Source organism: Scleropages formosus, chromosome 16 (assembly GCF_900964775.1).
Source record: "Scleropages formosus chromosome 16, fSclFor1.1, whole genome shotgun sequence".
Lineage (NCBI taxonomy): Eukaryota > Metazoa > Chordata > Actinopteri > Osteoglossiformes > Osteoglossidae > Scleropages > Scleropages formosus.
The window spans coordinates 23,186,461-23,214,449 of NC_041821.1; the positions used below are offsets into that span (position 1 = coordinate 23,186,461).

At 43.3% G+C, this 27,989-nt stretch overlaps 1 protein-coding gene across 1 annotated transcript in view; it reads right to left on the minus strand.

The window, feature by feature from the left end:
- The window catches only part of sorcs1 (sortilin-related VPS10 domain containing receptor 1), a 167,158-nt gene that overhangs the window by 72,955 nt on the left and 66,214 nt on the right, over positions 1-27,989 (minus strand). The window contains exon 3 of the mRNA XM_018751120.2: positions 23,019-23,118. Coding sequence (XP_018606636.1) covers positions 23,019-23,118 — 100 coding nt within the window. The remainder of the gene's footprint in view (positions 1-23,018; positions 23,119-27,989) is intronic.

The following is a 27,989-nucleotide window of genomic DNA, read 5'->3' on the forward strand; positions in this document are numbered from 1 at the left end:
ACATTTACTTGTTGAAAGCCAATCGTATAAAGACCAGGAGAAAAGCTTTTTAACCCATCAGACATTGGCGGATGACGCTGCAAAGCCTTCACGAGGCAGCATTACAAGAGATTTTGAAGAAAGGGACGACGTGTATTTACCATTAATAACGAAAGCAAAGAAGAAGATTAAAGGGACAGATATTAAACAAGAAGGAACCATAAATCAAAACTTCCAACCATACTCTCCAAGACAGTTTAACGTGCATGCTCAGCCTTTTTCCCCAGGTAAGGATCCTGCAGTCTTACCAACACCTGCAACAGACCCTTTAGCACAGTACTTAGCCAGACGAGATCTCACAAACTCAGGCCTGTACCAGTTTGATGACAAACCTGAGAACTATCGTGCATGGTACGCATCATTTACTAGTATAACCAGTGACATTCAACTAAGTGCAGTTCAGCAACTCGACCTCATGATCAAGTGGCTTGGGAAAGAATCCCGTCAATATGTCAAACGCATATGGGCAGTTTATGTCGGCAATCCATCCGAGGCACTAAACAAAGCATGGGAACGGCTGGGGGAGTGTTATGCTGCTCCAGAGATAATAGAGAAGTCACTTTTTGAGCGTCTTGAGAATTTTCCAAAGCTCAGCGCAAGAGATGACGTCAAGCTCCGTGAGCTTGGAGACTTGTTGACAGAAATACTTGGTGCCCAAGAAGACGGCTATCTTACCGGCTTATCTTATTTGGATACCTCACGTGGCATTTCACCAATTGTAAGCAAGCTACCCTTTGGCCTCCAAGAAAAATGGCTTTCTGCTGGATCACAATACAAAGAGGACAATAATGGACATTTTCCTCCTTTTCAGTATTTCTGTGCATTTGTGTGTTATGAAGCAAAAAAGCAAAATGATCCCAGCTTCCTGAACCAAGGGAGCACCACTGTCTCTTTAAAACAAGACAGGCCAACTTCAAGAAAAAATGACAGAATTTTCTCTGTACAGAAAACAGATATTTCTTCACCACAATTTAACAAAGCAACAAATGTTGATCCCACAAAAACCTGCCCTTTGCAACAAACCACACTCACTACGAAGTTGTAGAGCATTCCGGAACAAACTTATAGAGGAAAGAAAAGCCTTTCTCAAAAAAATGGCATATGTCTTAAATGCTGTGCTTCGACTTCGCATCTGGCCAAGGACTGTAAGGCATCTGTAAAGCGTCTGGAGTGTGACACCACCTACCACGTCATAGCCATGCATCCAGGCACATCGAGTCAATCATCAAAGGCCCCTCGAACACCAAAGGTGGACGGCGGGGAGGCTGAAACCACTAATGCAGACACAGCTGTCATAAGTTCAAGCTGCACGGAGGTATGTGGCAAGGGACAATTCAGCCGCTCATGTGCAAAAAAATGCCTTGCAAAAATATACCCACATGATGCTGTCCACATATGCAAAGTATCACATAACACCAAGCTAAACTCCATTCAAGATAAAGAGACGAGTCATGTCATCATTGTATTTTTTGAGATTTTACTGATGACTCCTTCACCAAGACATGGAGTTTAGCTTGGTGTTTAGTCTGCGGTTGTTACACCTTGACGAGAACACCAGAGTGAAAAAACATTGATTTCTCAGTCCTTAGCTGTGGATGCAATCAGATCCTTGTGCTGCTGGCCATGTAGCTTCCTTACCTTTCCTGGTCTGACAACCGGAAGTGATGCGTTCAATTTTGAATGAACTTTATCGACAAAGGAAAACGTTCCAAACCCCAAAAATGAACTAATAATGTCTTCTAAACATGACAATAAGTATTAGGTGAGGACAACTACTGCAATCAAGAGACTTATCAAAAATGAGGCACAAGGGGAAGGAAGAAGGCAGGTAAGAATCTGATGAATCTGTTGTGGCTGATAGACTAGAGCCATCACTTGACTTGTGCATTTAGTTTCATCTAGTTTTTGAGTTGTTGGGATGGCCTTTATTTGTTGTGTCTGTTATTTCCAATTTTTTTTGTGGCATATTCTTACAGCCAAGAAGCTATTGTTTCATTTAATTTGAACCTTACTGGTGATTACAGAAGTGTGAATATAACTTGGCAGAGAAATGCAGACTAGAGCCTATGTTTTAGAATAATGCACATAATTTCTAGTAGCTAATGCCTTCGTGTCAGCATACATTCCTTAATATATGAAGTATTATTGAACTGTTACACCCCTCCGTGAACCGCCACCTTAACGTGGTGGAGGGGTTTGAGTGCCTGAATGACCTCAGGAGCTATGTTGCCTGGGGCTATATGCCCCTGGTAGAGTATCCCATGGCAAACAGGTCCTGGGTGACAGACGAGACAAAGCGCGGTTCAAAACCCCCTTATGACTATAAAATCAAGGTTCTTGTTTACCCAGCCTAGTATGGGGTCACCGGGACCCCACCCCGGAGCCAGGCCTGGGGGGGGGGCTCGCCTGGTGGCCAGGTCTATGCCCACGGGGCCTGGCCGGGCTCAGCCTGAAGCCAAGATGTGGAGCCATTCTTCGGTGGGGCCGGTGCGTTGTGATTTGGGCGGTGGTCGGGGCCAAGTGCCCGGCCGACCCAAACCTCGGGCGCCAACTCTGGCTTTTGGGACTTGGAATGTCACCTCACTGGCGGGGAAGGAGCCTGAGCTAGTGTATGAGGTTGAGAGATACCGTCTAGATATAGTCGGGCTCACTTCCACTCACAGCTTAGGTTCTGGAACCACTCTTCTCGACCAGGGGTGGACTCTCCACTATTCTGGCATTGCCCAGGGTGAGAGGCGGCGGGCGGGTGTGGGCTTATTAATAGCCCCCCAGTTCACCCGCCATATGTTGGAGTCTACCCCGGTGAACGAGAGGGTCGTCTCCCTGCGCCTTCGGGTCAGGGAACGGTCTCTCACTGTCGTTTGTGCTTATGCGCCTAGCGGCAGTGTAAAGTACCCGGCCTTTTTGGAGTCCCTGGGGGGCGTGCTGGAAAGCGCTCCCACTGGGGACTCTGTCGTTCTACTGGGGGACTTTAACGCCCACGTGGGTAGCGACAGTGACACCTGGAGGGGCGTGATTGGGAGGAACGGCCTCCCTGATCTGAACCCGAGTGGTGAGTTGTTATTGGATTTCTGTGCTAGTCACGGTTTGTCCATAACAAACACCATGTTCATGCATAAGGGTGTCCCTCAGTGCACTTGGCACCAGGACACCCAAGGTCGGAGGTCGATGATCGACTTTGTAGTCTTTTCTTCTGATCTTCGGCCGTATGTCTTGGACACTCGGGTGAAAAGAGGGGTTGAGCTGTAAACTGATCACCACCTGGTGGTGAGTTGGATTCGATGGCGGGGGAAAAAGCTGGACAGACCTGGCAGGCCCAAACGCATAGTGAGGGTCTGTTGGGAACGTTTGGCGGAGGCCCCTGTCAGAGAGGTCTTCAACTCCCACCTCCGACAGAACTTCAACCAGGTCCCGAGGGAGGTGGGGGATATTGAGTCCGAACGGACTATGTTCCAGACCTCCATTGTCGGGGCGGCGGTTCGGAGCTGCGGCCATAAAGTCTCCGGCGCCTGTCGCGGTGGCAATCCCCAAACACGGTGGTGGACACCGGAGGTAAGGGATGCCGTCAAGCTGAAGAAGGAGTTCTATCGGGCCTGGCTGACTCATGGGACTCCTGAAGCAGCTGACAGGTACCGGCGGGCCAGACGGAACGCGGCAAAAACTCGGGCCTGGGAGGAGTTTGGTGAGGCCATGGAGGAAGACTTTCGGTCGGCCTCAAAGAGATTCTGGCAAACTGTCCGGCGACTCAGAGGGGGGAAGCGGTGTTCCGCCAACACTATTTACAGTGGAAGTGGTGCGCTGCTAACCTCAACTGAGGATGTCCTCGGGAGGTGGAAGGAGTACTTTGAGGATCTCCTCAATCCCTCCTACACGCCTTCCGTAGAAGAAGCTGAGGCTGGGGACTCGGAGGGGGACTCGTCCATTACCCTGGCTGAAGTTGCTGAGGTGGTCAAAAACCTCCTCGGTGGCAAGGCTCCGGGGGTGGATGAGATCGGCCCCGAGTTTCTCAGGTCTCTGGATGTTATGGGGCTGTCTTGGCTGACACGCCTCTGCAGCATTGCGTGGAGCTTGGGAACGGTGCCTCCGGACTGGCAGACCAGGGTGGTGGTCCCTCTTTTTAAGAAGGGGGACCGGAGATTGTGTTCCAACTATAGGGGAATCACACTCCTTAGGCTCCCTGGAAAAGTCTATGCTGGGGTACTGGAGAGGAGAATCCGACCGATAGACGAACCTCGGATTCAGGAGGAGCAATGCGGTTTTCGCCCTGGCCGTGGAACACTGGACCAGCTCTATACCCTCACTAGAGTGTTGGGGGGTTCATGGGAGTTTGCCCATGTGGGAGGTACTTCAGGATTATGGGGTTCGGGGCTCGCTGCTACGGGCTGTTCGTTCCCTGTATGACCGGAGCAGGAGCTTGGTTCGCATTGCCGGCAGTAAGTCAGACCTGTTCCCGGTGCATGTTGGACTCCGCCAGGGCTGCCCTTTGTCACCGATTCTGAACATTATCTTCATGGACAGAATTTCTAGGCGCAGCCAGGGAACGGAGGGTATCTGTTCTGGTGGCCGTGAGATCTCGTCTCTGCATTTTGCGGACGATGTGGTCCTGTTGGCTTCATCGAATCAAGACTTGCAGCGTGCACTGGAGAGGTTTGCAGCCGAGTGTGAAGCGGCGGGGATGAGAATCAGCGTCTCCAAATCCGAGGCCATGGTTCTCAGTCAGAAAAAGGTGGATTGCCCCCTCCGGGTTAGGGGGGAGTTGCTCCCTCAAGTGGAGGAGTTTAAGTATCTCGGGGTCTTGTTCACGAGTGAGGGAAAAATGGAGCGGCAGGTTGACAGACTGATCGGTGCGGCGTCCGCAATAATGCGGTCATTGTACCGGTCTGTTATGGTGAAGAAGGAGCTGAGTCATAAGGTGAAGCTCTCAATGTACTGGTCGATCTACGTTCCTACCCTCACCTATGGTCATGAACTTTGGATCATGACCGAAAGAATGAGATCGCGGATATAAGCGGCAGAAATGAGTTTCCTCCGCAGAGTGGCTGGGCGCATCCTTAGGGATAGGGTGAGGAGCTCAGTCACCCGGGAGGAGCTTGGAGTAGAGCCGCTGCTCCTCCGCATCGAGAGGAGCCAGTTGAGGTGGCTCGGGCATCTGTTCCGGATGCCTCCTGGACGCCTCCCTGGTGAGGTGTTCCGGGCATGTCCCACTGGGAGGAGGCCTCGGGGCAGACCCAGGACACGTTGGAGAGACTACGTCTCCCAGCTGGCCTGGGAACACCTTGGGGTTCCCCCAGAGGAGCTGGAGGAGGTGTGCGGGGAGAGGGAAGTCTTGGGGGCTCTGCTTGGACTACTGCCCCCGTAACCCGGTCCCGGATAAGCGGAGGAAGATGGATGGATGGATGAACTGTTACAATATTAAAGAAGTCATTATAGCTATGTGTATTAGATTTTAGTAGCTATGAATTTAAATTAAATTATTTTGTTAATAATACCATTGTAACCGTAATTATCTTTTTATTCTGTGAACTGATCTTAGCTTTTAAAAGAAACTGTCAGCAAAGTAAAATATTCATAATATCAAATGGCATACAAGTCTGTTTCATATGAATTTCAATTTATAAAAGTCATTTCGAGATACAAAAGAAAATTCAATTCTTGAGCTACTGGCACCTTTTCTACTTTAGACATTAGTTCTGTAGGGGTACAGCAAGTCCTTTATTTAATATTTATTGTGATATGAAAATCAATACATCACAGTGAAGGTAAATTGGTTTATGAAGCTTCCATAAGCTTCTCTATGGAACTATGGATTTGATTAGTTATAGTCTGACCTTCAGTCATGAAAATGGGGAGGGGAGGATAGGAAAGTTTCAATGATTAAGAATGACTTGTCCTCTGTTGTGCAAGGGGCACTCATGCTGAATGAATACAACTGAAAAATGACATTACTGGAGGTTTTATACAATAATCAAGATAAAGAAGCTATTAAGAATTCTGCAACTGTGCGGATTTCCATACTTATCGCAAATATCATTAGCATAGGGTTTTAGCTGCAAAACGGGTCAGACATGATTGTCTTTTCAGCTGTATTTTAAATTAATTTATGGATTGAAAATTACACATCTGAAATGTAAGGCAGTGTAGAGAAACTTACCCTAGAAATTCAATAAAGTCTACAAATTATGTGCAGTGACATAGTAGAAGCAAGAATGACCATACTAATTAATATAATTAAATAGTAATAAGTAATCTTAACATTTAACTTTTTCATAGTTGAAAGATATGGCTTTAAACCAATGTACAGTGCATTGCTTCCAGAGTGTTATACATGCATGAATAAATAAAACATTGGTCTGATTTGACAACAAAGAAATGCAATCACAACAGTACTCAATATACCCCATTAAACCAAATAATACAAACAGGGTTACCTATCTGACTTTTTCTTTTTATAACAGACTCAAAGTGCTACAAGAGTAGAAATACTGGTTGTATTTAAATTATGAGTGCTAAAATGTTTAATGTTACAAGGGTTGACTCTTAATTATGCAGACTTGTGGAAATTTAATTACGCAAGGAATTTGTCAGCTCTTCCAACTCCCAAAGGTCAATGCCATCCATACAAGCACATATTGTCTTCTTGTCATATTTGTAAAAGCATCCAATATTACTGTTCTCAGCCCATCCCATATACCACTGAATATGTATAATAGAGATTTATTTTTTGTTTATAATATTCTGTAACCTAAATAAAGAGTAATACTGAAATACACACACACACACACACACACACACACACACACACACACTTATGTGTAACCTAAATACTGATAATACTGAAACTGATCAGCCACAACATTTAAACCACCTGTCTAATATTGTGTAGGTTCCCCTCGGGCCACTGAAACAGTTCTGACCCATCGAGGCATGGACTCCACAAGACCTCTGAAGGTGTCCTGTGGTATCTGGCACCAAGACATTAGCAGCAGATCCTTTAAGTCCTGTAAGTTGCAAGGTGGGGCCTCCATGGACCAGACTTGTTTCTCCAGCAAATTCAAGAGATGCTCGATCAGATTGAGATCTGGGGAATTTGGAGGCCAAGTCAACACCTTGAACTCTTTGTAATGTTCCTCAAACCATTCCTGAAGAATTTTTGCAGTGTGGCAGGGCACAGTATCCTGCTGAAAGAGGCCACTGCCATCAAGGATTACTGTTGCCATGAAGGGGTTTACGTGGCCTGCAACAATTTTTAGGTAGGTGGTACGTGTCAAAGTAAGATCCACATGAATGCCAGGACCCAAGGCTTCCCAGCAGAACACTGGCTAGAGCATTAAACTGCCTCCATTGGCTTGCCTTCTTCCCATAGTGCATTCTGCTGCCATCTCTTCCCCAGGTAAACAATGCACATGCACCCAGCCATCCACATGATCTAAAAGAAAATGTGATTCATCAGAGTAGGTCACCTTCTTCCATTGCTCCATGGTCCACTTCTGATGCTCACGTGCCCACTCTAGGTGCTTTTGGCGGTGGACAGGGGTCAGCATGGCCACTCTGGTTTGCGGCTACGCCACCCCATACGCAGCAAGCTGCAATGCACTGTGTTCTGACACCTTTACATTAATTCATTTAGCAGACACTTTTCTCCAAAGCAACATACATCTCAGAGACCTTTCTATCATGGCATTAAGGTTTTCAACAGTTTGTGCTACAATACCTCTTCTAGCATTCACTCCCCATGAGCATCAATGAGCCTTGGGTGCCCATGACCCTGTCACTGGTTCACCAGTTGTCCTTCCTTGGACCACTTTTGGAAGGTACTAACCACTGCATACCAGGAACACCCCACAAGACCTGCCGTTTTGGAGATGTTCTGACACAGTCATCTAGTTATCACAATTTGGCCCTTGTCAAAGTTGCTGAGATCCTTACACTTGCCCTTTTTTCTTGCTTCTAACACATCAACACACTGACTATTCACTTTCTGCCACATCAACACACTGACTGTTCATGTTCTGCCTAACATATCCCACCCGTTGACAGGTGCCATTGTAATGACATAATCAATGTTATTCATTTCACCTTTCAGTGGTTTTAAAGTTTTGGCTGATATATATATATATATATATATATATATATGTGTGTGTGTGTTTGTGTGTGTGTGTATATATATATATATATATATAAAATGAAGAATAAATTAAATTAAAAAGATGTACATTGTTTTTGACTTTAGTTTTCTGTAGTATAACATCCAGATAAATCTTTTCCTTGATTAGGGATTGCATATCAGACAGGAATTGTATTTCTGTTTGTTTTTGGTTGCAGTCCAACCAGAGAACTTTTTTTTTTTTTTAATAGTTTTATTAAATGGAAATAGATATCAATTATTTTTAGATCTTTAAAAACAATTATTCATTTAGCTAATTCAGTGCAAATTGTATTGTCTTTATGCCAGATTTACACATTTATGTATATACCTGAAAGTCCAAATATGGATTTTGTTTCAGTTCAGATACTCTGTTTTAAATCACTACTTTGCATTAATGTAATTCCTTTAATTATCTAATTGATTGGATGACAGCAGAAGATAGGTTTAAACAGTAGGTGGAAGACATATGAAAACTCATGGCATCTCACTCAAATTAATGATGTGCTATTGATTATGCCACTACCAAGTCATTTCAAAGGATTTTTTTGTACATTTAGGCCAAAAACACATCAAAAGCCACAGTACTACAGGGCCTTTCCATCTGAGTATCTTGAGGTCACCTTTTAACCAGCAAATATTTGTACACCTGGGACACCCAGTAAAGTTTCTGTATCTTCTAACTGCTTCCTATACACTAATGTAGCAGCTTCTCATGTGCTAGGGAATTTAAAAAAAAAAAAAAAAAACTATTAACATTCTCCTCAGTGAAGTTACAAACAAAAATTTGGTGAGGTTGTTGGGGGGGGGGGGCGGGGGGCAGTGTGTGGTGAGGTAACATTTTTTATCTTGCAGCCTGTAGTAATTCCACAGAGGAATATATTATGCAGGATTCTGTCAGATGTTATTGTCCTGGGATTATAGCTGCTCTTTGTTAGTGATTCTTAGAGTTGTTCAAATGCCAACAAGTAAATCTGTCAACCATCCCACATGCCACACTACAGCCTTAACATTTTTTGGTACTGGACCTAATCAGCCTTCAGAATGGAGCATATAGTCCTGTGAATGGACAACAGTGCCTGTGAGTCAAGACAAACTCATAGCAACCACTCATGTGGCTTCCAAGTCAAGGGAGGAATAGAAGAACTTAGAACCTTTCTACCTCCATTACTACCTTCCATGCAAGTCTGTGACACAGGGAGGAACATACAAACCCCACCCCCACTGAGCAGCTCAGGAGCTGCGATGCACTGGATTTAACAATGTTCCACTGGGCCCCCATATAGCCATATACCCAGAAGTATAGTTGTCAGTGATCCCCATAATAACTACAGATAATACCCTTTTTATTTTTTTTTCCATACTGGAAATCCCGAATGGGATTCTTAAAAATTGCATACAAATTACGGTGTCTGTTTGTTCTTTAAACAAGTTAATTTTATCAACAAAGGAATACTTCAGTGGAAACATTTACTTAAACCTTATAAATTTGTTTTGGTTGATACAAATTTTATATTATTTAATGTTTTTCCCGTAAAAGAGATACCCCAGGCCTTGACAGTGCTTTCCCAGTTAACCCAGGGACATTCTGAACTTTCTGAACTTAAGAAAGCTCTGTGAGACTGATGTAAAAAGGCAATTTAAATTTCAGGTTTTTGACTGGACAAGGGTAGAGCTGCATGTGCCGCTCTTTTTGGAATGGATGATTTGGAAGGACCCTTCACTCTTGTTGAAGGTGGACTCAGGAAGTTTTTCCTCTCTTCAATTTCTGATAAGGTTGCACATTTTACATTTATTCACTTAGCAGATGCTTTTTCTCCAAAGCGACTTACAATAGATACTATGTAGCATTACTAGCCCACACACCTTATTCACCGCGGTGACTTACACTGCTAGATACACTACTAACAATGGGTCACTCATTCATACATCAGTGGAACACAAACACACTCTGATTCACACACTATGGGGGAACCTGTACAGCATGTCTTTGGACTGTGGGACTTTGCACTCTCTTGGTCACATTACATGCCAGCTTTTTGTCTGAGCACTGGACTGTCAGTTGCGATTGTAGAGCACAGCTGAACCAAGAAAGGAAACAAAAGCCAGGCAACTGTGTATACTTATTATCCATAAACAACATGTGGTACAAGAAAATAAAAAGTACAGTTTTACAGGTATGTGAAATAGAAGAGTCACAGAATAAATGCAATAGTGTCATTATGTCTTTTCCTAAACCTGACAGCTCTGCTTAACTGTGTCAATTACACGTGTACAAAAGCAGTCTGTAAGTTGGATGCCTAAGATACCTAAGATGTATGAGCTGCAGGAGAGTTTCAACCATATTCAAATTGACTCAGCACTAAATGTAAAACTAATGGCTACAGGGAGATTCCATTGTCTACCGAATCCTTTTCTCAACCCCTTCTTGTCTACATCAACTTTTCAAGTTTCTTTTTGAACTTCACAGAAGTATAGTTATGTTTCATATACTTATAGACCTTGTACACTGTCTTTATGCTGGATATACTGGTTGTACGTGCACACACATACAGTCTAATACCCCTCATCCCAAGCAGAGTCATGGCAAGCCAGAGCCTAACCCAGCAACAGAGGGCACAAGGCTGAAGGGGGAGAGGACATGCTCAGGATGGGACCCCACTCCATGGCAAGGCACCATAAGCAGGACTCGAACCCCAGACCCACCAAAGAGCAGGCCCCAGCCAAACCCACTGTGCCACTGCACGGCCCCCAGTTGCACATCAAAAAAAAAAAAAACCTGAAAAAAATAGGAACAGGTAGATATGAATATCTGGCACTGTAACAGTTTAAATTTCAGGTGATCCAGTGGACAGCAGTAGTGCTAACTGTCGTTATTTCCTTCGTTGTGGAATGAGTTCTGTTAGGTTGTCCCTGCTGCATTCCAGGAAAAGTTGTGGTAAAAATGGAATATACATAATCACCTGTCACGCTTGTGGAATAGATTTATCCAGCCAAGGACCTGAATCCTGGCATTGCTACCTGCAAGTAGTGAAAGAAGAAATCAACTAAACTTTACAGACAGGTGTAACAGAGGAATCCCTTAGTGAATGCAATAGTCCCATTATGTTTGTACATTTACCTGATGACTCTCTTTGGTTCTGGGTCAACTAACTGAATGCAGTGAATAAGCGAGATGAGAATCCCATGAATAAAGTAGACTGGGGAGTCAAAGCAAGTGCTCCCTGTGCAAGGAGTTCTAATACTGTGCCATTCACACCTTTCTTCATTGGTATCTAACACTAAGGCTGGGTAGAGCAATATACCATGAGGTGGAGCATAGGAGAACAAGAAAGCTCACAATCATGAATTTAGCAAGCATGTAAAAATTGTGACCGATAGACATATTTAAAAGTATTAAAAAGTTAATGATGATGATAATAATAATAATAATAATAATAATAATAATAATAATAATAATCCCCTCCGTGAACCGCCACCTTAACGTGGTGGAAGGGTTTGAGTACCTGAATGAGTCCAGGAGCTATGTTGCCTGGGGCTATATGCCCCTGGTAGGGTCTCCCATGGCAAACAGGTCCTGGATGACAGACGAGACAAAGTGCGGTTCAAAAATCCCTTATGAAGAAAATAAAATCAAGGCTTTTGTTTACCCCGCCCGGTATGGGGTCACCGGGACCCCACCCTGGAGCCAGGCCTGGGGGGGGGGGGGGCTCGCATGCGAGCGCCTGGTGGCCAGGTCTATGCCCACGGGGCCTGGCCAGGCTCAGCCCGAAGCCACGACGTGGAGCCGCTCTTCGGTGGGCTCACCACCCGCTGGAGACACCATAAGGGGCCGGTGCATTGTGATTTGGGTGGTGGTCGAGGCCGAGTGCCCGGCCGACCCAAACCTCGGGCGCCAACTCTGGCTTTTGGGACTTGGAATGTCACCTCAGTGGCGGGGAAGGAGCCTGAGCTAGTGCAGGAGGTTGAGAGATACTGTCTAGATATAGTCGGGCTCACTTCCACTCACAGCTTGGGTTCTGGAACCACTCTTCTCGACCAAGGGTGGACTCTCCACTAGTCTGGCGTTGCCCAGGGTGAGAGGCGGCAGGCGGGTGTGGGCTTATTAATAGCCCCCAGTTCAGCCGCCATGTGTTGGAGTCTACCCCGGTGAATGAGAGAGTCATCTCCCTGCGCCTTCGGGTCAGGGAACGGTCTTTCACTGTCGTTTGTGCTTATGTGTCTAGTGGCAGTGTAGAGTACCCGGCCTTCTTGGAGTCCCTGGAGGGCGTGCTGGAAAGCGCTCCCACTGGGGACTCTGTCGTTCTACTGGGGGACTTTAACGCCCACGTGGGTAGCGACAGTGACACCTGGAGGGGCGTGATTGGGAGGAACTGCCTCCCTGATCTGAACCCGAGTGGTGAGTTGTTATTGGATTTCTGTGCTAGTCACGGTTTATCCATAACGAACACCATGTTCATGCATAAGGGTGTCCCTCAGTGCACTTGGCACCAGGACAACCAAGGTCGGAGGTCGATGATCGACTTTGTAGTCGTTTCTTCTGACCTTCAGCCATATGTCTTGGACACTCGGGTGAAAAGAGGGGCTGAGCTGTCAACTGATCACCACCTGGTGGTGAGTTGGATTCGATGGCGGGGGAAAAAGCTGGACAGACCTGGCAGGCCCAAACGCATAGTGAGGGTCTGTTGGGAACGTTTGGCGGAGGCCCCTGTCAGAGAGGTCTTCAACTCCCACCTCCGACAGAGCTTCAACCAGGTCCCGAGGGAGGTGGGGGACATTGAGTCCGAATGGACTATGTTCCACACCTCCACTGTCGGGGCGGCGGTTCAGAGCTGCAGCCATAAGGTCTCTGGCGCCTGTCGCGGCGGCAATCCCCGAACACGGTGGTGGACACCGGAGGTAAGGGATGCCGTCAAGCTGAAGAAGGAGTTCTATCGGGCCCGGCTGGCTCATGGGACTCCTGAAGCAGCTGACGGGTACCGACGGGCCAAACGGAGCGCGGCTCTGGCAGTCGCCGTGGCAAAAACTCGGGCTTGGGAGGAGTTCGGTGAGGCCATGGAGGAAGACTTTCGGTCGGCCTCAAAGAGATTCTGGCAAACCGTCCGGCGACTCAGAGGGGGGAAGCGGTGTTCCACAAACACTGTTTACAGTGGAAGTGGTGCGCTGCTGACCTCAGCTGAGGATGTCCTCGGGCGGTGGAAGGAGTACTTTGAGGATCTCCTCAATCCCTCCGACATGCCTTCCGTAGAGGAAGCTGAGGCTGGAGACTTGGAGGGGGACTCGTCCATTACCCTGGCTGAAGTTGCTGAGGTGGTCAAAAACCTCCTCAGTGGCAAGGCTCCGGGGGTGGATGAGATCCGCCCCGAGTTTCTCAAGTCTCTGGATGTTGTGGGGCTGTCTTGGCTGACACGCCTCTGCAGCATCGCGTGGAGTTTGGGAACGGTGCCTCCGGACTGGCAGACCAGGGTGGTGGTCCCTCTTTTTAAAAAGGGGGACCGGAGATTGTGTTCCAACTACAGGGGGATCACACTCCTTAGCCTCCCTGGGAAAGTCTATGCCAGGGTACTGGAGAGGAGAATCCGACCGATAGTCGAACCTCGGATTCAGGAGGAGCAATGCGGTTTTCGCCCTGGCCGTGGAACACTGGACCAGCTCTATACCCTCACTAGGGCGCTGGAGGGTTCGTGGGAGTTTGCCCAACCAGTCCATATGTGTTTTGTGGACCTGGAGAAGGCATTCGACCATGTCCCTCGTGGCATCCTATGGGGGGTGCTTCGGGATTATGGGGTTCGGGGCTCGCTGCTACGGGTTGTTCATTCCCTGTATGACCGGAGCAGGAGCTTGGTTCGCATTGCCGGCAGTAAGTCAGACCTGTTCCCGGTGCATGTTGGACTCCGCCAGGGCTGCCCTTTGTCACCGATTCTGAACATTATCTTCATGGACAGAATTTCTAGGCGCAGCCAGGGAACAGAGGGTGTCTGTTTTGGTGGCCGCGAGATCTTGTCTCTGCATTTTGCGGACGATGTGGTCCTGCTGGCTTCATCAGGTCATGACTTGCAGCGTGCACTGGGGAGGTTTGCAGCCAAGTGTGAAGAGGTGGGGATGAGAATCTGCACCTCCAAATCCGAGGCCATGGTTCTCAGTCGGAAAAAGGTGGATTGCCCCCTCCGGGTTAGGGGGGAGTTGCTCCCTCAAGTGGAGGAGTTTAAGTATCTCGGGGTCTTGTTCACGAGTGAGGGAAAAATGGAGCGGCAGGTTGACAGACTGATCGGTGCGGCGTCCGCAATAATACGGTCATTGTACTATTGTACAGGTCTGTTGTGGTGAAGAGGGAGCTGAGTAGTAAGGCGAAGCTCTCAATGTACTGGTCGATCTACGTTCCTACCCTCACCTATGGTCATGAACTCTGGATCATGACCGAAAGAATGAGATCGCGGATACAAGTTGCAGAAATGAGTTTCCTCTGCAGAGTGGCTGAGCACACCCTTAGGGATAGGGTGAGGAGCTCACTCACCCGGGAGGAGCTTGGAGTAGAGCCGCTGCTCCTCCGCATCGAGAGGAGCCAATTGAGATGGCTCGGGCATCTGTTCCATATGTCTCCTGGACGCCTCCCTGGTGAGGTGTTCCGGGCATGTCCCACTGGGAGGAGGCCTCGGGGCAGACCCAGGACATATTGGAGAGACTATGTCTCCCAGCTGGCCTGGGAACGCCTTGGGGTTTCCCCAGAGGAACTGGAGGAGGTGTGCGGGGAGAGGGAAGTCTGGAGGACTCTGCTCGGACTGCTGCCCCCGCATAGCGGAGGAAGATGAGATGAGATAATAATAATAAAGAAAGAATGAACTGTCTGAGGCAGGAACCGGGTGCCTGTGGAGTAGTGTTCCTAGGCGAGCACATGGTGATTACGCAACCCTTGGGCCAAAAAGACAACGTGGGGGCCCATGTGAGCCCACCACCTGCAATGTCCTACATGGGGGTTGGGTGCAACGCCTTTTACACAGCAGGAGGGGGCAGGATGGCACGTGGTGGCAGAAACTGGCTTTTGGCACATGGAATGTAACTTCACTTGGGAGAAAGGAGCTGGAACTGGTGAAAGAGGTTGAGAGATGCCAACTCGATATAGCTGGGCTCAACTCCACTCACAGTGTTGGCTCTGGAACCAAACTCCCTGATAGAGGGTGGTCTCTCTCCTACTCAGGAGTTGCACAGGGTGTGAGGCACCAGGCGGGTGTGGGGATACTCATAAGCCCTCGGCTGGCTCCCGTACAGTTGAAGTTTGTCCCGGTGAGAGAGGGCCGCCTCAATGCGACTTAAGGTTGCAGACAGGAAAACTCTGACTGTTGTCTACTCCATAGTCCTGCTGGGGGACTTCAGCACTCACGCTGGCAATGACTGGGAAATCTGGAATGGGGTGATTGGGAAGAGCAGCTTGCTTGATCTAAACCCGAATAGTGAAATGTTATTGGACTTCTGTGGTATTCATAGTTTGTCCATAACAAACATCATGTTCAAACACAAGGATGCTCATAAGTGTACTTGGTACCAGAGCTCCTTGGGTTAAAGGTCAATGATTGACTTTGTAGTCATTTTATCTGACCTGAGGCTAGGTGTTCTGGAGACTCGGGTGAAGAGAGGTGCAGAGCTGTCAACCGATCACCATCTGGTGGTGAGTTGGATCAGATGGCGGGGAAACCTGAGTGGACAGACCCGGTAGACCCAAGCATATAGTGAGGGTATGCTGGGAACAACTGTTGGAGAACCCTGTCTGGAATGATTTTAACTCCCACCTCCTTGAGAACTTCTCCCATGTCCTGAAGAAGGTTGGGGACATGGAGTCTGAATGGACCCTGTTCTAAACCTCCATTGTGGAAGCAGCCAGGTGCAGCTGTGGCCAAAAGCTTGTTGGTGCCAGTCACGGCGGCAACCTAAGAACCTGCTGGTGTACACCAGTGGTGAGGGAAGCCGTCAAGTTGAATAAGGAGGCCTTTAGGGCCTGATTGGCTTTGGGGACTCCTGACTCAGCGGATTGTTACTGGCAGGCAAAAAAAGTGGCAGCAGCTGCAGTTGCAGAAGCAAAATCCAGAGTAAATGAGGATATTGTCAGGAGGCCATGGAAAATGACTTTAGGTCAGCCTAAAAGACAATCTGGAGAACCATCCGGTGACTCAGGAAGGGTTAGAGGAGCTTTGCTCAAGCTGTTCTCAGCAAAGGAGGAGAAACTCTGACCTCAAATAAGGATATTGTCGGAAGATGGAAGGAGCACTTTGAGGAACTCCTAAACCCAAGAGATATGCTTCCCTTACAGGAGTCAGGGCCAGAGGCTTCCGGGGTACCAGAGTCCATTTTCCTGGTGGAAGTCACTGAGGTAGTTGGAAAGCTCCACAGTGGCAAAGCACCGTGGGTGGATGAGATTTGCCCAGAACTGCTTAAGGCCTTGGATGTTGTAGAACTGTCATGGCTGAGATGCTTCTGCAATGTTGCACGGACCTCAGGCACAGTGGCTTTGGATTGGCAAACTGGGGAGGTGGTCCCGATCTTCAAGAATTGGGACCAGAGAGTGTATGCCAAGTGTCATGGTATCACGCTTTTCAGCCTCCCTGGGAAAGTCTATGCCAGGGTGTTGGAAAGGAGGCTCTGGCCAATAGTTTAACCTTGGACTGAAGAGGAACAATGCAGATTGCGTCCTGGCCATGGAACAGTGGACCAGCTTTTTACCCTCTCACAGATAATTGAGGGGACATTGGAGTTCGCTAATCCAGTCTACATGTCTTTTTTGGACTTGGAGAAGGCTTACGACCGGGTTCCCTGAGAAATTCTGTGGGAGGTGCTTTGGGAGTATGGGGTGCCGGGGCTACTACTGCGAGCCATTCGGTCTCTGTACATACTCGGCAATAAGTCAAGCTCATTCAGTGTAGGCTTTGGACTCTGCCGAGATTGTGCTTTGTCTCCACTTTGTGGTTTTCATGGAAAGGATATCAAGGCACAGCTGAGGTTAGGAGCCTTTCTGTGTGGGGACCAGAAGGTAATGTCTCTGCTTTTTTTGCGAATGATGTTGACCTTTTGGCACCATCACACGGATGCTTCCAGCATGCATTGGAACGAGTTACAGCCAAGGGTGAAGCGGTTTGTATGAGGATCAGCACCTCCAAGTCTGAGTCCATGGTTCTCTCACGGAAAAGGATGACATGCCCCCTTCAGGTAAGGGGAGAAAATCTGCCCCAGGTGGAGGAGTTTAAGTATCTTGAGGTCTTGTTCACAAGTGAGTGGAGAAGGGAGCATGAGATCGGCTGTAGACTGGGAGCAGCGGCAGTAATAATGCGGTTGCTGTACCATTTACATTTAAATTTACATTTATTCATTTATCTGACGCTTTTCTCCAAAGTGACTTACAATGTTAAGGTTACAATTTTCAGAACGCTTTGGTATGTCACATAATGATACCTGAGCTTTTTAATGTTTATTTATTTCCAGGGCTTTTCCAATTTTTTTTCATTACTTTGTGAAGATGAATTGGTGACTTTAAAAAAAAAAAAAAACACGAGTTCTTAACCATAATGAAAGTTATGAGGGCTTAACATTGTAAGGCACTGTACTGAAGTTAGTCTTTGACACTTGTTAACATTATTTTATTTAATATTTAAACAGATGGTGGGTGTTATTAACTGTTTAATCAGAAACTGTTTCTTTTTAAAGGTAACAAAAAGGACACTAGTTTCCGGGAATAATTTTCCAACTACTTAGGACCTATACACCCTTAATTATGTCAGCAAGAAGAATGTCCCTGAATAAATAATATGCCTTACATGACACTAAAAAGGTGCTTAATTTGAAGATCTGGGTTAAAGGTTAGTCGAAGAGGCACAAAATCTAGTTGCTGAAAGGCAAAGTGATCTCGAAAGGACAGTGAATGTCATCAAATGTCTTGAGAAGCTCAGTCAAAAGTCTCATCCCAGACTTAAAGTACCAGAATTCCAAATTTTACAAGCAAAACTTTGTACGCATCTTGTAAAAGTGGTGAAAATGGGATGGCTTTTGTGTAAAGACAAACCCAAGACAGAACTAAATAAGATCCTTCATGGTCAGCTTTGGTATTAAAACTTTAATTTTGTCACAACTCCAGGCAGGGAAAGCCAGAGTCCACCTGAGATCCATACATTTAAACCAACACAATTACTATCAGTTAACCTGATCAGTTCCCAGCACTATGAAAGGGTTGAAGAAACAGCACTAGTTCATACATTCTTGATCAGCCTTTTATTTAGTGAATCTTTTTTCTTTTTTTTTCTGATCCTCTTGCACATGTTACTGAACTTTTTTTTTTTTTTTTTTTTTTTTTGGTGAGACAGAATACACAAGTGTGTTCCTGTTCCTGTCCTGTCTATGTCAACTCTTTGTGATCATGTCCAGATCCTGTGCACCACTCTGCATTTGCTACACCTTATTGCATTAGTGCTTTGCATGCATAACTACTTCAGTTATTGTATAACATCCTGTGTGTCTTTTTGCTCTGTGTATAGTATCACCCATATATTTTAGTTCCTGGTCAGTAAAATATATCTTTTTGTTGTCCTGACATTACAACTTTAAATACTGACAAACTAATTACTGAAAGCAGTGCTACATATGAGCCCTAACATTGTATCTGCTGTGCTGAAAATGTTTTAGAGACCTGAGTATGCAGTATTCAGAGTACAGTATACAGAACTTGTATTTATTGCGTCTGATTATTTCTTTAAGTGTAGAGCTTCCATAACAACATTCTAAGACAGATTAGTTGCTTGAAATTTTAATATCTGAATTTTCATACATATAATTTAATATACAGTTTGTAATTACATTATTTAAAAATTTCAAAATTTTCATTTATTTTTCCTTGAATTATTATATGTGTGTGTATATACACACACACACACACACACACACATTTTCAGAACCGCTTGTCCCATACAGGGTCACGGGGAACCGGAGCCTACCCGGCAACACAGGGCGTAAGGCCAGAGGGGGAGGGGACACACCCAGGACGGGACGCCAGTCCGTCGCAAGGCACCCCAAGCGGGACTCGAACCCCAGACCCACCAGAGAGCAGGACTGCGGTCCAACCCACTGCGCCACCGCACCCCCCGATGTGTGTGTATATATATATATATATATATATATATATTAATGCTTTTCTTCAAAGCAACTTCTACAGCAGGAGGTGGCGTTTGAACTTGGGTCCTTGAAGTGAAAGGGAGCAGGTCTCACAACTATGCGATTACAAAATGGGTTTAATGTATTTAATATGAGGGTATGGAGGAAAAAATAAAATGCAATGCTGCCATGAAACCTTAAACTTGTACTGAAAATTATTAACCCCTGTTCGTCTACTTGTTTTGTAACTCATTAAAGATTGTTGCTATGGATAATTTTAAATTTTGCCTGAAGGCTGACAGATATTCATTTTGCCCCTAGTTTGTTCATTTCTCTTGCATTACTATTACATGTACATGTCTCTCAAGCGAAGCACAATTCAAGTAGAAAATCTGCCCCTCTTATGCTAGGCAACATTTTTGCTAGACACTTTCATGGCTTCTAGTTTCTGGAGAGCTATAAAAAGCAATCCTGCTAGAGTGTGTGGATAGGCTCCTTCTGAAAGCTGATTTTGAATGTCATTGTGACACATGGTCAGGAGAACATAGATCTGCCAGAAACTGATCTGAAGTGAATTAAATGAAAAATTTAATTGGGCAATGGCTGCCCCACGTTAACCTTTTTTGAAATTTTTCAGTTCAGACTTAATGAATTGAATCTGTTACTGAAAGTGCTTAATATGTATTAAAATAGTCATTTTTTATTTTAATCGCAGGAAAAAGTTTATCTTAAAATACTTCAATCTATGAAGTGAATTATATACCTAAAATCAAAATTTTAGAATGCATTAAGATATTTACCTATTATGTCATTAACTTTGCTAAATTTAGATAATAGCAAATAGTGTGCAGTCATTCAATAAAGTGGAAGGAAAACAATGTGATTTTTGAGTCTGACTGTTAATGGTTCCAGGGAGTATAATGTTAGCAAAGAGATGTCGGACATGTTTGCTGCAGCAACACTTATTTAATAGCACAGTAATAATTTATGGTGCAATTGAGACACAACACATGCTGAGTAGGGCTGTGCTGTGCTAGCAGGAAAGCAACACTTGCACTCGAGTCAGGTCGGTAGGATGCCTGTAAATCACAACATTTCTGGGTAATTTTACTGTAGCTAAGGGATCTATACAGAGAGAATAACCATATGGTCTTCCAGGCACAAAGAGGCATATTTCCACAGAACAGGGATTTGAAGCATGCTCCATAACTGGCTATACAGGAAAATTCATAATACCAACAGGATTTTTTTCTAGTTTTGGACCATAGACATCTTGGCTGAGGTACTTTCCTCGTGGATGTGCACATTGCTTCCTTGTAATAGGAGTATTTATGCAACCCCCATAAATATTACCACAACAGCAAGAACCCAGTAATAATGAGAAATAAAACATCAAAATTAAAGAAACAAGATTAAAAAAAAAACCGAATCAAATCCTAGGGAAAAGCATAGCTTGACAGTCTCACACTACGAACAAACATCCTTTTTTTTCTTTTTTCTTTTTTTTAAGGAGAGACTTCATTCTTGAAAGGAACATATTCCCTCTTGTTCGACATTTTACAACAAAGCTACATAATGATGCAAAGTCCAATTTAAGCTTATAAATACAGCACAGTATCACTTTTAAGTTCAACTACAGTCAAGTTTATACTCAGTGAGGCCCACTCAGTTATACTGAGATTTCTAACAATGTTAAGCGTACTACTCAGAACACAATGCACTCATGGTTGGAGCTGATCATTATTTCCAGCGGCATGCAAATAACGTGAAAATAAACAATACAATCATTACGTCTGACACACACACACAGAAAAGTTCCAAAGTGAAGAAAGACAAAAGGAACAAAGAGAAATTCAGATGAAAAACAACATGGACTCTTCTACTCCCTTGAATTTCAAATAACATTAGTATTGCACTTTAAAGGATTTTACTTCTTTCTTCATCTTTTCCTGCAATTTTTGAAGTATTATTCTTAGTCATTGTTTTTTGCTCACGGTAGTCTGTATACAAGCATTGTTCCTGAGAAACAACTGAAGCCTTACAGGGCTCAGACTGCTTCAATGAAGTGGGTGGAAAAGAATTTAGACCTAACTGAGATCTTCCCATGTTTTTTGTAAGCCTTCCATTGACCCTTTATCTTTTGTTCAGCTTCTGTAACAAGTAAGCGCTGTCATTTTTGCATTATTATTTCTGTCTCCCTGCTAAAAAAAAAAAAAAAAAATCATTCTTAAAAATATATAAAAATGAAATATTATAGAAGGGGTTTCTTGAAGGCCATAAATTATGGTGGCAATTAATTTCAGTTTTAGAGTGTGCAGAACAACGAGGATAAAAATTCTGACAATGTTCAATGAAGACCTGAAAGTAAATATGTATACATATTCATTTTTCAGGAAAAAAGACATAAAAAACACAGGCATTTTATTGGAAACTTGATCCTTTTTAGAAACGTGCTTTAGACAATACATGTTTTCCATTTTAATAGGCCTTATTTTTGCATCATGTGTTCTCCTTGTCATATCAAATGAAACAAGACAATGGGCAGCAATTCAACCTAAATAAATAAATATTTACATTTATTCACTTAGCAGACACTTTTGTCCAAAGCGACTTACAATGGATACTATGTAGTGTTACTAGACCACACACCTTATTCACCAAGGTGACTACACTACTAGATACATTATTTACAAGGGGTTACTCATCCATGCATCACTGAAACACTCACACACTATGGGGGAACCTGAACAGCATGTCTTTGGACTGTGGGAGGAAACCAGAGCACCCAGTGAAAACCCAGACAGACACAGGGAGAACATGCAAACTCCACACAGACTGAGCGGGGGTCAACCCATGTTCTTTTGCACCACCCAGGCACTGTGAGACTGCAGTGCTACTTGCTGTGCCACCGTGCACCTACCATGCAGAGCTCTGCAGAGCTACTGCAGAGCTACAGCCTGGCACTTCGAACAACAGGTTGAAAACTTACCTCCTAATGTAGTACCCTTGTGAAAGGTGTTAACCCTTAATTGCTCCAGTTAAACATTACTAGGTGTCTGAATGGCAACAACATTGTAAGCACCTCATTGCTGTAAGTCATTCTGGTGTAAAGCATCAGCTAACCAAAAATTAGTAATTTCAACTGCTAACAGTATAGGAAAAGCACTACTGAGTCAAACTTGACCACTGTTGAAAACTGATATAATTTTCTCGGCAAGGGCGGATTTTCTCTTGCACAAGTATTTGAGTAAAATTACAAGAAGTGGATGTAATCATACAAGCTACAAACTGTTTACAGTTCAAGTCCAACTCCAACTTACACCTAAATACATAGGTTAGACACTGTGAGGCATCATCTTGACCTGCTTTACTGCTGTGCTGCTAAACATTGCAAATGGAATAGAACATTAAAGCATAATCTAAATAAAGTAACTTCATACCTAATTACTTTTTCACCACCTGTATTTATTTTTGAATACAAAACAACCAATCACACAAGCGGAAAAACAACTACAAAACTACAGGCAATTCTGTTATTCAGCCTAATGGGGATATACAGTATGTTTTCAGATAAAATATCTCTTCAGGATCTTTAGATGAATAAGTATTTAGTTGTACATACTCATCTCTAATTCATTGCAACATTTTCTGCATAGGATCTATACACTGGCAAGGTTAAAACAAAAGAAAAAAGATAAACTGATCTTACCTTTCTTTTGTTATTGGGACTGACATACAAGTAGCTCAAGATGGTTTTTGCTCCAACTTTCTCATTAAGTTTCTCATATGTTGTTCCATAGTCTGTTGACCTGCAAATTAATGAAACACTTTATGAAAATTTTAAGCAAAAATTAAAATCAGCATTATTATGTTAATGTTTTTTTTAAAGAAAATTACAAAGGTAATTTTGCCTGTGTTTGAATACTGATGCTACATGATTTCCAGCAAGCAAGACATTGCAAGCACAAACACATCCATTTAGAAACTTGCTGTTATAACAGTGTTACAGTATGTAAACTGCCTCTCACATGAACTGTCAGTATAGGTAATGGATATTAATGATTGCAGTTTGTGTGCAATCTCAAGACATTTGCATGCATATAAACAATTCCTGTTTGTGTGTTTTCTAAAGATAGTTGCATCTGATAGAGCCCTTTTTTAACTCTATCATTAGTATGTACTGAAGCCTTTTGGTCAGCTCTAACTACACTAAACAAAAGAGAAAAGAGAGCAAGAATCAACCAAAATTTGTGATGAATGACTTTTTTTTTTTTTTTTTTAACACAGCTTTTGCTCTATGAAGCCCACCAGTCCCAAAGGATACAAAAATTCCATTCTCACAGTTTCAGACCAGTCTACTGGATGGACTTTCTAATCCCCAGAACTCTGAGGCCAGATTTCAATCTTAACACTCTTCCACTTGGGTTTCCATGTGTACTCCTCCGCTGAGGAAAACCAATAATACTGAAAGGCCTTTATGTTGTTTTGTACTGTTCACCTTATATATCTAGTATTTTTGTGTTTTTTTTTTTTTTTTTTTTAATGCCACAATGTAAGAGTTTAATCTATAATCCCTACCCCTGCCACTGTCAGAGTGGGGAAACTTTCTGCAGGGGAGGCTAATTCAACCATATTTCTCTACCTGCGTCTGTTTATGTTGACAAGTGTCATGACAATGTTTTATTACTCAGTGATTTACTTTTGATGTTCTTTCTATTTTTCACTCCCTCCAAGCTCATGTAGAGCAGGTTCAGATTCAAGAATTCATAAAAAAACTGACTATGACCTATAGTATTTTTATTTTGAAGTTCAACATGACATGCAAAATTCTATAGTCACTAGAAGGTAGTGCTGTTTATTAGATGCGCTCATTGATAACAAATAAACTCCACGCCCTGTGTTGCCGGGTAGACTCCGGTTCCCCGCGACCCCGTCTGGGACAAGTGGTTCTGAAAATGTGTGTGTGTGTGTGTGTGTGTGTGTGTATGTGTTTCTACTACAAATAAAGTAGGTATTTTATGTGCTTATGGGTTTGGCATCCAACAGAAAACTTGCAGAAGTAAAATGGCACAGGAACTGAGATAGAACGTGCTAAAAATATGCCAGCACAAGAATTGCAACAGACTGTTCCTATACCCAAGAAACAAAATATTTACTCTTTACACACACTGTGCCTTTGAGTTTGACTTTCTTTTCATGTCACATGTGACTTGTTCCAAAACAGGCTTACAAACTCTACATAAAGTAAATTGTGACACTGATGTCTTAGTAACAGCCTGTATTTGCTTTTCAGATGCAAGCACATTCTTCTTTTAAGCAGGCAGATTTTTTTTTTTTTACCAGCACAATATTCTAGAAAATAAATATTAATGTAGTCACATACATTCACATTAAGGCCTATATCTTGTGCAGGGAAAAATATTTTTCTCAGTGGCAAAATTTGGTCATTGTCTGAACAAACCAAGGCTGTTTTTTTTTTTTTTTTTTTTGCCCTCGGATATTTAATTTATTTAGGCATAACAGGTATTCTTCCTCTTGACTGCTGTCTCAGTCCTTATGCTGCTCAGACCTAAAAGCAAAGTCTCAGTTTCAGTACTACAGTATACATTTAGCTGTTATATTCATATATAGAGCTTCAGATGTAATCTTAAAGCAACTTTGGTTAAAGTGAACCCAGTAGCTGCCTTTCATGGATTTGAACCTGCCACATATGTTGCTTTGTTGCTTCTATACTATACAAATTGTCTCAGCTATGAATTTGCTGCTTTCACTGATATTACAACAAGCTATTAGGTTAAGAAATAGCTGACAGCTGGTTGTCGTTAGAACTACAGCCATTGGATCCAAAACATTTTACAGGTTTGAATGTAGTACCTGTGAGCAAAGTACTTACCCTAAATTGCTTCAGAAAAATTACCCAGCTCTGTAAATGGGTCAGTTACTGTAAGCAGCGTAACACAGTAAATTGCTTCAGAGAAAAGTGTCAGCTAAATGAATACATGTAAAAATGCGGAAATCTTATTCATTGAATAGTTTATGATTACATATTCAAAATATTTTAGCCTTTATCAGCTCTTTATTTTACTTATACAACATTGTATAAGTAAATAACTGGTTGTATGTATGTTTTATATAGAGGTGGTCCCGCGATTATTTGGCTTTACGATGATGAGCTGGCAATAGACATTCGGTAGAAACTGTACTTTGAATTTTCAATTTTGATTTTTTCCCAGGAAAGTGATATGCGGAACGATACTCTCTCTTGTGATGCTGACAGTAGGGAGTTACAGCAATCCGCATCTCCCACTCTGTCACGCAGAGGTGTGTTTTATGTATATTAAATGCATTTCCCACTTATGATATTTTCAAATGAAGAGTTTCGGGGAACGTAACCCCATTGTAAATCGGGGACCACCTGTATTCAAAAATACCAGGAATACTTTTAGGAATTGTGTGGCAAAATCAGCTCCTGGCATTTAGCTTTTTCCAAGCCCATGTATTTTAATCATTACTGTAATATTTCTTTCTAACACAGTATTAAAATAATAAAAAAAAAAACTGTAGAAAAACTGCAGCTGTTTATGAAAGAAGTGTTAGTGGGGTATTGTAAAGAAAATGTGTTGATTAAATAATGAGCATGTTTAACTGCTAAAAGGAAAAATGAGTGAAGTTAATGGGCTTGTTTCAAAAATAGTACATTCACAGCCTTCAAATAACTGAGCTTGATACTCTTGTCTAAGTGTACGATATTCTATATTTTAATTTAATATGATGACTTCAGGGGTATGGACATTTCGCTGGGGTTATGTGGCTAAAAGGATGCAATGATGGTTTTTTTTTTTTTTGCAAACTTGCCACATAAGGTCAACTGCTCTGGAAAAGCATAGCCAAGTTTTTCTTAATGTTTGCATTGCACTTAGGGTCACAAATTTTCCACATGGCTTTCCAGTCACTTCCACTTCAAGTCTTACTGCCACTGTAATGAGGCTTTGATTGAATTACCATAAGCAATTGTTACATTATTTCCACTGTCATGATTCTGTATCAGTAATAATTTTCTGGAATAACTGCAACCGTAACAAGCATGGAGAAACATGATCTGATGCAATTGGTTCATTTATGACTTCTCTTTAAGACGTCTAAATTATCCAAATTAAGATGGATTTATTGTCCCTGTCTTTGTTTTCCATCTGTGAGTTGAGGAGAAAGAAAAAAAAAATCAGCCATTTGTAGTGATTAATGCATAGTCACTCAAATGCCAAATATCACCTAGAAATGAAACTAAATCAGCTTCAGGCCTTGTGAGTGAATTCAATTTTCCTCTGCCATCACAAAATGCCATGAGAATAACACAAGAAGTCAGGAAAAAAGTGTGCAGTTAAGTGAATGCCCAGAATAACCTTGGAGAGAACTGCTCAATAATGTCCTCTATCTATTATTCTCAATTAGCAGTCATCGCTGTGAGAAATGCATGCAGGTCAGAAAAAATGTAACTCTGTTCAGCAGTGCTTTTGGAGAGCCATCCTTAATCTATCTCCGGCTTGCACTTGTCTGCTGAAGAATAATTATCTTGCAGAAGACGGTGGTGTTCCTGTGTTCTTGCTATATGTTTCTGTTTATTAGACATCACTCAGAAAAAAAAAATTTAGGGCATTTCACCTGGGACAGTAATTGTCTTGTGATATAATTAACCGGTACTGTACTGATCTCGATTGGAGAGTAAGCAAGTATTATTATCACACATACACTGACTGAAACTGCTTGTCCCGAGGAGGGTTGCGGCGAGCCTGTGCCTAACCCGGCAACACAGGGCACAAGGCTGGAGGGGGAGTGGGCACCCCAAGCAGGACTCAAACCCCAGACCCACCAGAGAGCAGGCATAGGCCAAACCCACCCCTCCACCATGCCTTCCAGTATTATTATTATTATTATTATTATTATTATTATTATTATTATTATTACAACAACCGCTATAATATACGCATGGGATGTAACATCTTGTCCTCTGTATCTTGGATGTATTATAATTGATACTATGAATAGTAATTGAACTGAATTATAATATCATCACTTTTCTTAGCTACTTTGAACTTATTTCACCTTTAGCCTGAGTGGGATTTAGTTATTTCACTTGAGTCAAGGGGACTCTTACTATGCTCAAACACACAAAAGAACAGCTTTATCAAAATGTTCCCTCAGAATGTTCATTGAAGCATGAACAAAGCATTTCACTACAATTTATCCACTGCTAGTTAAATATTGAACACACATTGTAGTATTTTACAGCAGTGTGGATTTTTTTCTCTCTCTCCGTATTTATTCAGGCAGATGTCAGGTAATTGTCGATGGCTTATATGTATTGTAAAAGAATCAATATATTGAATACAGACAACCAAACATCACATCAGTTAAATGGCCAGCAAGCAACTGTATAAAAACATGTAAATTCAAACTAATGGTAAGACTTGTCTGTTTTTAATACACAGGGAGATGCTGGTGAATGCTGGATAAAACTGAAATATAGATGAAGATGCCATGTAAAACCATGTTTAAAAAATCTAATGACTGCATGGTTTCTGCATAGAACCACACTGATAAGGTAACGGAGCAGAATTATCGTGAAGGTTTTTTTTTTTTTTTTTTTTTTTGTAATTTTGTAAAATCCAACTGTAGGCAGTTC